General features: G+C 38.6%; 1 protein-coding gene across 5 annotated transcripts in view; it reads right to left on the bottom strand.

Annotated features, from left to right (window-relative positions):
- LOC120785145 (ecto-NOX disulfide-thiol exchanger 2-like) overlaps window positions 1-12,737 on the bottom strand; it is a 184,935-nt gene that overhangs the window by 39,997 nt on the left and 132,201 nt on the right. For all 5 annotated transcript variants that reach the window (XM_040119561.1, XM_040119562.1, XM_040119560.1 and 2 more), the window contains one exon: window positions 1,087-1,242. In XM_040119561.1, coding sequence (XP_039975495.1) covers window positions 1,087-1,242 — 156 coding nt within the window. The remainder of the gene's footprint in view (window positions 1-1,086; window positions 1,243-12,737) is intronic.

Below are 12,737 nucleotides of genomic sequence, written 5' to 3'. Positions count from 1 at the left end.
GCATATTATCTTAGACCTAAGTATCAAGCCATAAAATCAATTTTCCAATTAATGTGTCCATATCATGCGACATACAACACAGAAAAATTCTACTTGTGTCACAGAGTGACTGTGACAGGCTCCAAAGCTGTTGGGTAATTCTTTGACGAGCTGATCCCTCACTCAGCCTCAGGTTCTATATGTGCCCTGGCACAGAGTATCTGGTTCATTTCTCTACCTTTGCTCCTGAGGACTAGCTAGGAAGATGTTCCTAAGTGAAGTCAAACTTTTAATCAGCTTTTCTGCCTGCACCATATTGTGAAGGTTACAGTTTATACTGAGCCATAATGCACCCCACAGATATACAGGCGTATCTTAAAAACAGCTTTATGGGTGTGGTTAAAATAACGATATTTGCCTGAGAGAATGCAAGAGTGTGTGTTTTGTTTTGTGAAAGGATTGTAAACTCCCAAATGCTACTGCGGTGAAGAGCTTTTGTTTTAGTTCACCTTGAAGATGACATGTACTTGTTTGAAAAAAAGTCCCCAGGCAGCAACTTTTCTGTAGCAGGAAATCTGAAAAGCGAAGGTGGGATCAATCAAAAGACCCCCCACTACCTCTTTTCTAACTCTGGAAAACTGGAAGGTGGAGGTGAGATAAATATAAATAGCTTGCACATCACACTTCTAGCTGGGTATACAAAGTAAATTGCCATGAAGATGTTCAGTTTCTTTTGTGCATTCAAGAAAATTAAACAGCAATTTAAATGACCGATCAATCATTTAAGCTAAAATGCCTGAGAACAGCTTCTCAAATATGAATATTTGCAGTTTTTCTTAGTCTGGTATGGTAGTAAGTTGAATATCTTTGGGTTGGGACTGCTGAACATGAAAAAAACAAGCGGTTTAAAGATGCCAACTTGGGAAATTATAACAGGGATTTTTCAGTATTTTCTGACTGTTAACATACCCACTTATTAATCACGGAAAATAATTGGCAGATTAATCAATAATGAAACTAATTGTTAGTCGCAAGAAAAGAAAGAAAAGGCTGGGGTCGTGGTGTTCGAGGGAGCTGGTGTAGGATTAGCATGATATTATGGCTTACTGGGGTTCGGGGGGAACAGGGTGCAGCTCTTGCAGTGGATGATCTCCTTGACAACTGGTACATCCTGGGAGAGTGGTGCAGGCACGATACCGAGGCCAGGCATCATTGGGTTCATGGGGATACTTCCAGCCATCATACCAAGGTTGGGATCAAAATCTGAAGGCGAGAGAGAAATATGAATGAGATAGGAAAGAAGAAACACCTTCACAGTAACATTCAAGGGCAGACTTGTTTCCAACAGCTATCCTTTGGTCAGGTATCACTTCAGCCCATACCAAATCATTTAAGTTCCGTTTCACGTTGAGTACTTATTCCCTGAGTGATTCTTCTGTCAAAATCAGTGACACACAAGCAGCCAGCACATAATGGAATACACAGCCATTCATGAATAAATCATCTCGTAAACAACATGCATATTTTAATAACTTTTTACTGAGTCCCTCTTCACTGTCACTCCTGCTGTTTGTGTGATGACCTTATAGATAATGTACACAGTTGGTTCTAAAACCTACATAACAGAGAAGCTTTATTTACAATGTTGTGACACTGCAGCTGGGAAAATATGCACACACCTACACACACAAACACTGGCGTCCTTAGTCACCACATGTGCTTTTATGTGCACAAGCGTCCCAGTATGGAGCTTTTTGAAATGGAAATGATGCTGCCCTCCAGTATGTGCCTCAACATCACCTGCAGATGATTTGGAGTTGACAATTATGCTGCAGGGTGTGTAATGTTTATGCACCTGTGTATATGCATGCAGGAGCACAGCTCACTATAACAAATCCTTAACTACAGATTATACACACACTGTAATATACTAAACATATAACAAAATCAATCTGACACACTGGCTAAAAACAATTTGACAGACGTTATTTGCTGACTGTGACAGCTGATGAAATGAGGATCATGAAATGTGTAAACATGCAAGCAAATAATGACAAGTTAAAATATTCATATTTGGCGTGTTCCTCTAGATTTTCCCAACTTGTTTTTCCAGGTTTCAGTATTGATTGTAAGTACTCAGATGTGGTCCTACGGTATCAGTCAACACAGTGGGAGGGTAAAGTGGCAGCAGACGCCAGAGAGCACAGATCCCTTAAGTGTTCAATGGTAAATAAGTAAAATATACATCACGGAAAAGGACTTGTCGAACTGACTTCTCGAATTTAACACAGTTTAAGCTTTTAAATGTAAACCAAAACGATGAATTTTAATTTTAAGTTTTAAATTCAAGTTTTTATTGTGAATGAAGATTTTTATGCCTTTAATTAAATATTCATACCCTCAGTTCATTATAATATTTCCCTCCAACAGAGAATAACAGCAGCAAACATTATGTGGGCTCCATTTCAGCTGTGACTGTTTTGATCTTCAAAAACAATATCCAGTGAAGGAGAAATTATATTTACTGTTCTACAGCATACACCATTAACGGAAATAGATAGTACATTTCCTCATAAGTGATTTCCTCTAAATCTATTGTAAGAGACAAAATGGATAAATTAAATGACACTCAGTCAAGGAGAATAAAGAAATATGCACATTACAGAAGAGTTGCAGTGGGTCCCTGGAGCAGGAGAGGGTGTAATAAATATAGTGGAACGATAAAACTGGCTGAAAGGCAAAAATGAGGAAAGAGAAATAGAGGCCAGATAGAGAAAAGAAAACAGTCCAAACAGAAAAAAAGGAGCCTACATTAACTACATTGAAGGAAAATGGATTGAAACTATATGTCTATTGACGACCTCACCATCAGTCTCTAACTAGGAGTCAGAGTGAGAGGACAGGTGATAAGAGGGTCCCTAGTTGCCAGGCGATTGATGACTTCTTCTGCACATTAAGGTAAAGGAAAAGAAGATGGATAGCAGAAGGGACGATAAGAAAAGGTGGATGGAAGATGGGAGGGTGCTACAATAGCGAGCCGGAATGCCGAACACTACATATTAGAGGACTGAGGAAACAAAACAGAGTATACACCAAGACTAAATTCAGTGTTGTGGGAGGTTGCCCTACAGATGAAAACATTGTAAAAAATATCTTGGCAATAATATTTCATGAAATAATTTTCTGCTCAGCCAATGCTCTACTGTTTCAGGGTTAAAATAAGGAAACATACTTATGAGTTCATATGTTGTATATTAGTGCAAAGAAAACCAGATTTTAGGTCATACGGAAGACACAATCTGGTTACATCAGGGCATGGCTGGTGCAATTTCACTGCAGTGCTGCTCATGTTCCCTCTGGAGTGTGTTGGTGTGTGTGTGTGTGTGTGTGTGTGTGTGTGTGAGTGTCTATGCATTTGTCCTCGTCACTTAAGAGCCTGAGACCTGAAGCAAGCATGTAGCAGGAATGTTTTTAGTAAAAAAAGGATTTCCAGCTACAGCAGAGTTCTCTCATCACCATGTTTCGACAATATAGCTTGAAGACATGTTTCATCGATAACATACCATTTTTTCCTCCCTACTTCAGTGTTACTCATTACAGTGAGTGCTGCAAGTAGACACAGATGAACACAACAGACTGGTGTTTTTCATCTAATGTATTGATGTATGCAGTTTTCTAAGCGATTTGCTGTTATGCTGCAGATTTAAATTAATTTAAGCCTCTGTTTGCGGGGTACTACTTTCTGAAGGTTCAGGAACTTTTGGGGTTGCGCTTGAAGTGCTGAACGTCGCTGATGAATAACTATGCTAGTGTTTTCTACAGAATTTTTAAAAACCCATAATTGCATACATATTGCTTTGCTTTTAGACGGAGTGACGACTAAGTCCAGGATTTGTTGTCCCTTTTTTGCAGAGGACAACAATACACATGTATTCAAATTATGAGAAAGGTGACCGAAATAACTAATTTGCTTAATCTACCCAGGGCTTTGGCTGCAAATGGCAATGCGCTGGAGGAACTATATCCCTGGGAGAGTAACCTGGCATTAATTCTTGGGAAATTGAAGTTCCTGAAACTTTTGGTGGAAACAAACCTTCAGTCGCACCATCACAACACTAAGAAACCCTACTAAAGTCAGTGAGGTATGATGTATCCTTTTTTTATCATTTATTTAGGTGCAAAGAACGTAATACTACTAGCTTTTAAGTCACTCGCAAACTCACATCTTTAAATCTAACAGGCTGCAGATTCTCCACAACAGAGAGCAGTGCAGTCAGACCATTTCCCCCAAATGTCAACCTGCACCACCTATAGGAAAGGAAAGGATTTACAACTTCAGATCTGCATGTGTTGATATTTTGATGTTGTCATCCATAGGCGAAGAATGTAACAGCTGGTGCAATTTTAACACTTGTGCCATGTACAGGGGGTGGCTGTTACGGAAATGCTGGCTTTTATTAATGCATTTTCCATTTATTTCACTTTAAAAAAAAAAAGGGTTAAATTCAGTTAACTCAGTTAGTGGTAACTCAGTTCAGTACGGTGCATTCATTGTAATGGCAATGTCCTGGGTATAAAGCTTACCTGGGTCATTTGTTGCCTGTCACCATCTATTTTTCTGTAGTGTAAACTATCACAGTGAAAATGCCACGGAATAAAAACTTAAAAAATAAAAGCCAGGCCTTGGTCCAATGGTAACAATACAGGAGATCGATAAGATTTTGAAATCAATCCTAAATCACATTTGTAGCCGATCATGTGAAGGTAGAATGAAGTTAATAAACAGCTGATGCCACTGAGCACTGGGCTGCACTTTCATAAATATAGAAGAACAAGCAGTCAGGCAGCTCCATTCACTAACCACTAGTTGTAATGTTACAGGGATGAGTGGGGACCTAAATCACAGTTGGTCTATCTAATATCACAACAAATCCAAGGACCTTAAAGAAATGTTATAGCAACACATAACCACTGTCCTCAAACCTGTTTGACACCAAATACAGCTATACATAAAGCTGCAAACAGTAGCATTGCCTATACTTAGATTTTTCCCTAGTTCTCAACATTACAATCATTTTGTACAAGTATGACTAGTGGCTACTGGAGGAATTATGCTTCTGGCCAGAAGATCTCTCCATTATGTGTACTTTTTTTGGATTACTAACCTATTAACATATTTGACTTTTGTGGCTTAAATGGTCTGCTGGAGACAAATGGAGACAAATTTCAGAGAAATCAGACATTTACAGTTCTGGTTGAAATTATTGGCACCCCTGCATTGTAAGAGAATTTAGAATATCTACAGAAATGAATGCAAATGAAACAATATTAATAAACTGTCGAAGGTTACTGAACAAAAGAAAATTAAAAAAACAAAACTTGCATAATAGTGAAAAACACAAAATGTACCTCAGACACAACTATTGGCTCCCTTCACTAACCTTTGGCAACAATGGCAGCCTCTAAACGTTTATTGTAGCCATCTAGAAGTTTCTTGCACTTGTCTGCTGGTAGTTTCTGCCACTCTTCCTTTCGTATGTGTTCGAGCTCTTTTAATTTCACAAGTGACCTTTTTGCAGTGGTAGATTTTAGTGCTCCCCAAAGGTTTTCAGTGGGATTTAGGTCAGGACTCATTATTGGCCAGTTTAAAAAAAGTCCATCCTGTCTGTCCTGCTGAAGTTTTCTGACACTGGGTAAAACATTTCGCTCTAAAAAGCTTTGGTCATCTTCTGATTTCATCATTACTCTGATACATTCAATGCCTTGAGTACCAGAGGCACAAAAGCAGCCCCACAGCATGATAGAGCTACCACCATGTTTTAGTGCAGGCAGGGTGTTCTTTTCTTTATGGGCTTCATTTTGTCGTTTATGGACAAACTGATGCACTGCGTTTCCAAAGAGCTCTACTTTGGTTTCATCTCTCCATAGAACATTATCCCAGAAAGACTGTGGCTTAACTATGAAAGTTTTTGCAAACATTAGTCTTGCCTTCTTTTTTGCTTTTCCTTTTTTTTTTTTTTCTTTCATTAGCGTTTGCCTCCTTGGCCTTCACCCATGGAGCCCTACTTGGTTTAGTGTGCAGCGTATGGTACAGGCTGAAGCCACCACTCCAGATTGCTCCAGTTCAGCCTGAAGCTCTTTCAATGTCTTGCGTGGTGTTTTTTCCACAATCTGCAACAACTTTCGCAGACTTCTCTCATTGAGTTTCTTCTTAGCGCCACATCCTGGAAGCGACAGTTTTATGACTGTGAAACTTCTTGATAACATTATGAAGTGTTGAAACAGGGATTTCAAGATCTTTGGCGACTGCCTTGTAGTCTTTGGAATTATGTTTTTTGATTATAGCATTTCTCATGCTCTCAGACAGCTCTCTTGTCTTCTCCCTTGTGAAGAAGAAACTGGAAACAATCAGCCCCAACAGTCATTCATTGGTTAATTCAGGTCATGTGAACACTGGAACACTGTTTTTTAATTTGTTTGAGGACCAAATTTAAATACATCAAAAAGGCCAATAATTATGTTAAGCGTATATTTTATATATGCATTTTTTATTTCAATATATGAAAACATTTTATTTGTTGTTGTTTAGTAACTTTGGACATTTTATTAAATATTCTGATGCTATAAAATTGGTTAATTTGCATTAATTTTCTGAAGGTATTCTAAATTCGGTACTTAAAATTCAGAGATGCAAATAATTTCAACCAGGACTGTAAGTGAAACCAAGTCTAATCTAAGGTCTGAGTGAGCAAGTGAGCAGTAACACTAACACTGAGCTTTGTTATGGAAGTCAATTCTGTCAATGTCAGTAGACAATATCCTGAGTGAATTTCCGCACACACTATTTAAAGGCTATATATACAAGATTTTAAACATTAACATAGCAGGAAACAACTATTTCCTGTGTAAAGATACAGTGGCGTACTGAGCAGAAAATGAAGTCGCACTCCCTGTGTGCGTTGTAATCTGAGGTCCTCTACTCTTTCCTCCACCAAAGAAACCAGGTTCTTTGGCTGAAAAGGCCTCAGGGAAAGAAAGACGTAAGACCAGAGTCAATATTGGTCGGGCTTTTCCGAGATGGAGAGCCCTATGAGCTGCTAGAGGCCTCTAACTTGACTTGGAACTGGCTTTTCTTCGCCTTAACACCTAAGTAACTTGATAGCTACAGAATGTTACGTGTGGCCGACAAAGCATTTGTTTTGGTCCGAGATGCTGGTGCAACATCTAGTGAAAGTGAATATCGCATATATAACCTTTAGGTTTTGAGGTAGTTGTTTTCTCAATTGACTATTTCTATTTTATGCGACCGCCTCTACTTCTACTCCACTACATTCATTTGACATCTACAGTTACAAATTACTTTTCAGTAGAGCTGAAACAATTAATCATTTAGATAATGGACAAAAATAATTGGCAACTTTTTTGAAAATCGATTAATTGTTTAAGTCATATTTCAAGCAAAAATGCCAAGCTTTCCCCCATCCAGCTCATCATTTGTCATCATTTGGAATCTGGTCTCTTGGCCAGACAAAACAAGATATATGAAGATGTCACATTGGGCTTCAGGAAACTGTTCCAGGCATTTTTCGCCATTTTCTGATATTTTATAAACAAAACAAATCAATCAATTAATCAAGAATACAATCAGTAAATTAAAAATCAATGATGAAAATCATTGTTTTTTCCAGCCTTACTTTTCAGATTAAGATTTTATATACAAAATGTGTTGATCTTGATAATATGCGGCATTCTTGTAGATTTAACTTTACAACAGTGTATAAAGTAGTTAGAATTAGCCCCACAAGTTTTGATACTTTTGGATACTTTTTGGCAAGGCTTCAATTTACAGTTGAATATTTTTATGGTCTAGGATTATTACTTTAACTTCCTCTACGATAGTAAACTAAATACCTTTAAATTTAGACTGTTGGGTTGAACAAAAAAAGGCAATTTAAAATATGTCACCTTGAGCTCTGGGAAACTGTGATGGCTATTTTTCAGTATTTTGTATGTTTTACAGACCAAACAATTACTGCAATCAAGAAAATAATAAGAAAACTAAATGATAATGAAAATAATTGTTAGTTTCAGCCCTAACTTGAGAGAAATTTTAGAATTTCTCGTGCATTTGCAGAGGAGGTCCTTGGTGTGGAGAACATCTACAGAAAACAAAGCTGAATTATAACTAGTCTTCAATAATTTAGAAAATTCTGCTTTTGTATTTTATACTTAAACTTATACCTTTTATTTTGAATATTAAAAAAAAGTACACCTGGTTTTAAAAGACAATGAAATTTTCTTTGAAATCTATTTGAAAAGAACTACATTCTCAGATAAATGATTTATATTAAACAGTACAGCTGAGATAAATATAAACACATATACTACTACCCAATAATCTGTGCATTCAGGGAACGGGAGGAAGAACAGGACTCTTACTTGGTAGAAACTCCACTAAGAGATTTAGAGAGCACACATGGCCATAAGATCCTTTTTACCATGCTTCTCTATGAGCTTCAGTCTCTATACTCTCTCATGTTAGTAAGCTGATATTCATGAACATCTCCCTGCTAACACCTCTTCCTTGAACAGTAACATGCATGAGACCACATGCACACATACACACAAAGCTGGCCAAAGGTCCTTGCACACGTTCTCCTCCCTTCTACCTCTCGTTCTTCTCCATCACATACTTCTGATGTTAAACAATCTATTTCCTGGAGGTTTGTTCAGAGTAATGACATTTGGAGCTGCTCACCAATCAGGAGGTGCAGTGAGATTTATAAAAAAAAAAAAAAAAAAAAAAGACATTCGATTGTGTGAAACTCCTTGCTGTTAATGTTATCCTCCTCTCCCCTCTGCCTTCTTTCTCCTCTGTGATTTCGAAGGTAAATGTCCCTTCTAGCATTTAGCAGCAGGTTGGGGGTTGGTGGGGGACATAGGTGGTTGCTGTGAGGCATGGTGGATAATATTCTCTAATGAGGCAAGCTAGCCACGCCATCTGGAACCGTACCAGTGGCTGAAATCTGCCGCAACCAATCTCTGCCAAGAGTCACCCGCTTCGCATTTTCATATGAAGATCTCCGACTTCATTTTCTCTTACAAGAGCAGTTCTCCACATGCAGAATAGAAATAAAAACTCTTTCCTGTTTATAAAAGTTATTCCATCTCCCTATTCCACTGCATCTAAATAAGGATCTGATTCCTTATGTTGCTTTCCAAAATCCATCTTCTTTATCTGGCACCTCCATACTCAAATATCCATAACAAATCTAGATTTTAACAATATCTAGCCTATAATGTAATATACCTGCCATGGACTGGAATAACTGTCAGAAAGTCCCATTTTAGTAGCCCTATAACTACTGCTCTATTTTTTGCAGACATACTGTATATCCAAAGTAAGGGAGGTCTTTGCCGCTCCACTCTGTCTGCTTACACTCTGCCAAAATCCTCTGGCATTGTACCAGTGCAGCTCCTCTGCTCAAGAGATGCAAAGGACACAACAACCAGTCCAAGGATTGGACAATGCTTATGGCAAAGGAATGACTGTCATCTAAAGTATTTCCTGATGTTGAGGTGAGCTATTGTGAGAAGACCCTGATTCATATTTGTATGTGTGTGTGTGTCTGTGTGTGTGTGTGTTTAGATGACTGCTTATGAGGCATGACACTGAGTCACGTAAGTTTTCATATATTCCACTGTGGTTTTGTGTCTGCGTCTATGTGTGTACAGTGGTGGAGTGATTTGTGGCAACTGTGGGCGAGGGATGAGGACAAGCGGCATGCAGCAGACAAAAGGAGTGGTTGTTTATTCAGGGAATGGCCGTCTGTCCCTGGAGCCTGCTTATCTATTCTCCAGGGTGTTTGAGTTTGTGTGCATTTTCATGCATAAGAATGTGAAACCTAAATTAATTCTGATAAACTTGCAAATACATGTGTGTAAAAAGCTAAATGTTTTCCTTACGGGTGAGTGTGTTTGTGTGTGTGTGTGCGCAGCTAGCATCTTTTTTTAATTCCACACATCTTTGACTCAAAATGTGAGAAAACCAAATTCACTAATCAAATCCACCATTCCTTTGAATATAGACATCTGTTATTTTCAGGGAAGCCTATTACACACGCCTAAGATGTTACACAGGACTGGGCAGCTGTGCAGTTATCGGTTAGGCAAAAAACACTTAACTTTCAAGGTCAGACAAACACAAAAATTAGAAAACCAGGCAACAGAAAAAACAAGCATAACCGCTATTTCTAGTAAGCTTCATCACTGAAAGGTGGTTTGCTATTTAAGGGTCTTAATGTTTTATTTATAGTATATGCAGTCAGTGGCCACCTGTACAATCTGTTGCAATTCAATACGACAGCTCTGCCACAAATTCGAACAAAGTTAATTATTTTCAGTTTTTGGTGGCATTGTCAGAAATGTGTTAATTCAATTATATTCAATGTTACAGGTGTGGTTGTACTGGACTACATGATATAGAAAGGTGTATCAAATATACTGTCCTTCCCATTTACATACATTAGGTGGGCAAAAAATAAGAAACGCCTCTCAATATATAGCAGTCCTGTACAACACCACTACTGTGATCTCAATGCTAAAACATAGACTGAAATGAACAACTCTACGAGTGTCAACAAAAACTGACAGACAGATCTAAATTATGTATTTATAGTCTGGCTTTTAGCTAAATGTTGCTTTTTAATGTCAGAAAAATAGTAAACTCCTGGTGTAGTCTTTTGATCAAGGCCAACTGTACTGGCTACTCATACTGCATTACTGGTACAATACATACTGTGTGTTATCCAAGTGTCTTGGATAATGAAAAGCCTCTTGGGAGGTCTGTATTTACAGAGGAATAGAGGAACTTTATAGCTGTACATCTGGTTTTGCTTATAGTCTGGATGTGCTAGGGAGAACACTGATGAGGGATGGGGAAATACATGGTCAACGCCCCTGTCATAGGATATTTTCTCTGTCTCTGTTAGATGTCGAAGATGTTGAAACCAGATGTTTACTCCTGCCGTTACTGCTGCCATTCTCACACTATATCTGGGATTTTACTTACCAGGTTTGGAGCTTGCTAACCATGCGACATGACTCTAATTTCTTTAATTTTCACGACAGAATACATTTTGAGTGTCCGAGGATCCTTTTCTTTGCTCTAATGAGATAACTACAGCCTAACACCAGGAATTCATGTAATTGGTAACACTGCTATCGGTGATAATCATGGAAACATAACGAGACCTATGTGCAACTGAACTTCCCTGTTGAACATTTTTTGGTTACAAAAACCAAAACAAATTTCTGAAACCTGGCTCATTCCTCATAATTGTATCTGACCAAAGGACAAAACCTTGCTATCAAATTCTGTGACTTTTCACCTTTTCCATAACCACAGGAACTCTGCCTCTGGTCTGAAGTGCTTTGCTGCACAAGTAAACAGTGGTTCACCTTACTATTGACATCTTGGGGTTTTAAAAATTAAAACAACCACTATTCTACACGCCCCACAGAAGAGTCATGCATTAAGTCAACTCTGTACACAGCCTGCAAAATAGCACCAATTCACTAAAACTGATACTGACAGTGTACACTATGATAGTAACAATAAAAAACAGAATCTCAGTCTGCAGCTACAGCTATTATGAGGGCAGGACACACAATCAATATTTCCTCTTGAGACACAATGGACCCCACCCTACATTTAGCTCTACCCTGAGGACTCGCCTGCTGCTCGATATTGTTCTTCATTTGTCCCGCAGGTTTCTTCCTTGCTGGTCTGAAGTTTACCCTGGCGGCTCCTCCCCATCAGACAATTCTTATTTGCTCCCGGGACTCTGTCTTGCACTTCTCTCGTAAGCCACTTTAAAAAGCTGGGCCTCCTCCACTTTTCAAGCTACTCTGCAACTTATTCCTGTTGTCACTTTCATCATCCAGGCTGCCCTGTCCATTTACCCTTCCCCTTAAACCCTACCCGACCTACTTGGCGCCTTGGACTTAATGCGATGTGAAGTACTAATATAGTACACATTCCTTGGATTTACTGGATTGTACCTATATTATAGAGGGGTTGGTCTCTACTATTTTTTTCCTTATGTCCTTGAGTTTTTTCGGGTGGAATGTCTTAGAGTTTAGGCTGGGTCAGAAACCAGCTGATATTGGGCTATACAAGTCAAGTCAATTTCAATTTTATTTTCACAGCCCAAAATCACACATTTACCTCAGAAGGCTGCTTCTAAACACCCTCTTTCCTGATTCCATGCAAGTCCATCGCTGAAGCACGGGTGACAATGCGGTGTTGTCTGCCAAAAATATCTAACCAGGCTCAACTTTAGCAGCAACACAATGTGACGTCATCCAGCAAGGCTGGTATCCTGGTAGATTACTCAAATGTAAATGGAGTATTTCTACTGTTTACGTGCAATTGCCCTGAGAAAAGATAAAAAAGTTGCTACTGTGATAACTTTCCAGAGTTGCAAATCCTGCCCGCGAGTATTCCAAACTGTTGTGCATTGTTTTGGTATCTCAAGATCTAAAAACAAATTAAACTCTTATTCAAACTGGACTTCCTGGATCATAATTCATTGCCTCACTGCTATGTTAAACAGCTCACCCTCACTGTGTTGTTTTAATCCAGGGCTGTTTTTGGTCTGAATCCCCACTTAGACACTTGATTTGGAAGAGGATTAACTCTACAAAAAACCTTTTAATAGGGAAAAAAATAGGAAAAAACCTAAGGAAGAGCAAAA

This window comes from Xiphias gladius, chromosome 23, assembly GCF_016859285.1.
Source record: "Xiphias gladius isolate SHS-SW01 ecotype Sanya breed wild chromosome 23, ASM1685928v1, whole genome shotgun sequence".
Lineage (NCBI taxonomy): Eukaryota > Metazoa > Chordata > Actinopteri > Istiophoriformes > Xiphiidae > Xiphias > Xiphias gladius.
The sequence above is the reverse complement of the archived record's forward strand: the minus strand, read 5'-3'. Positions and strand labels throughout refer to the sequence as shown.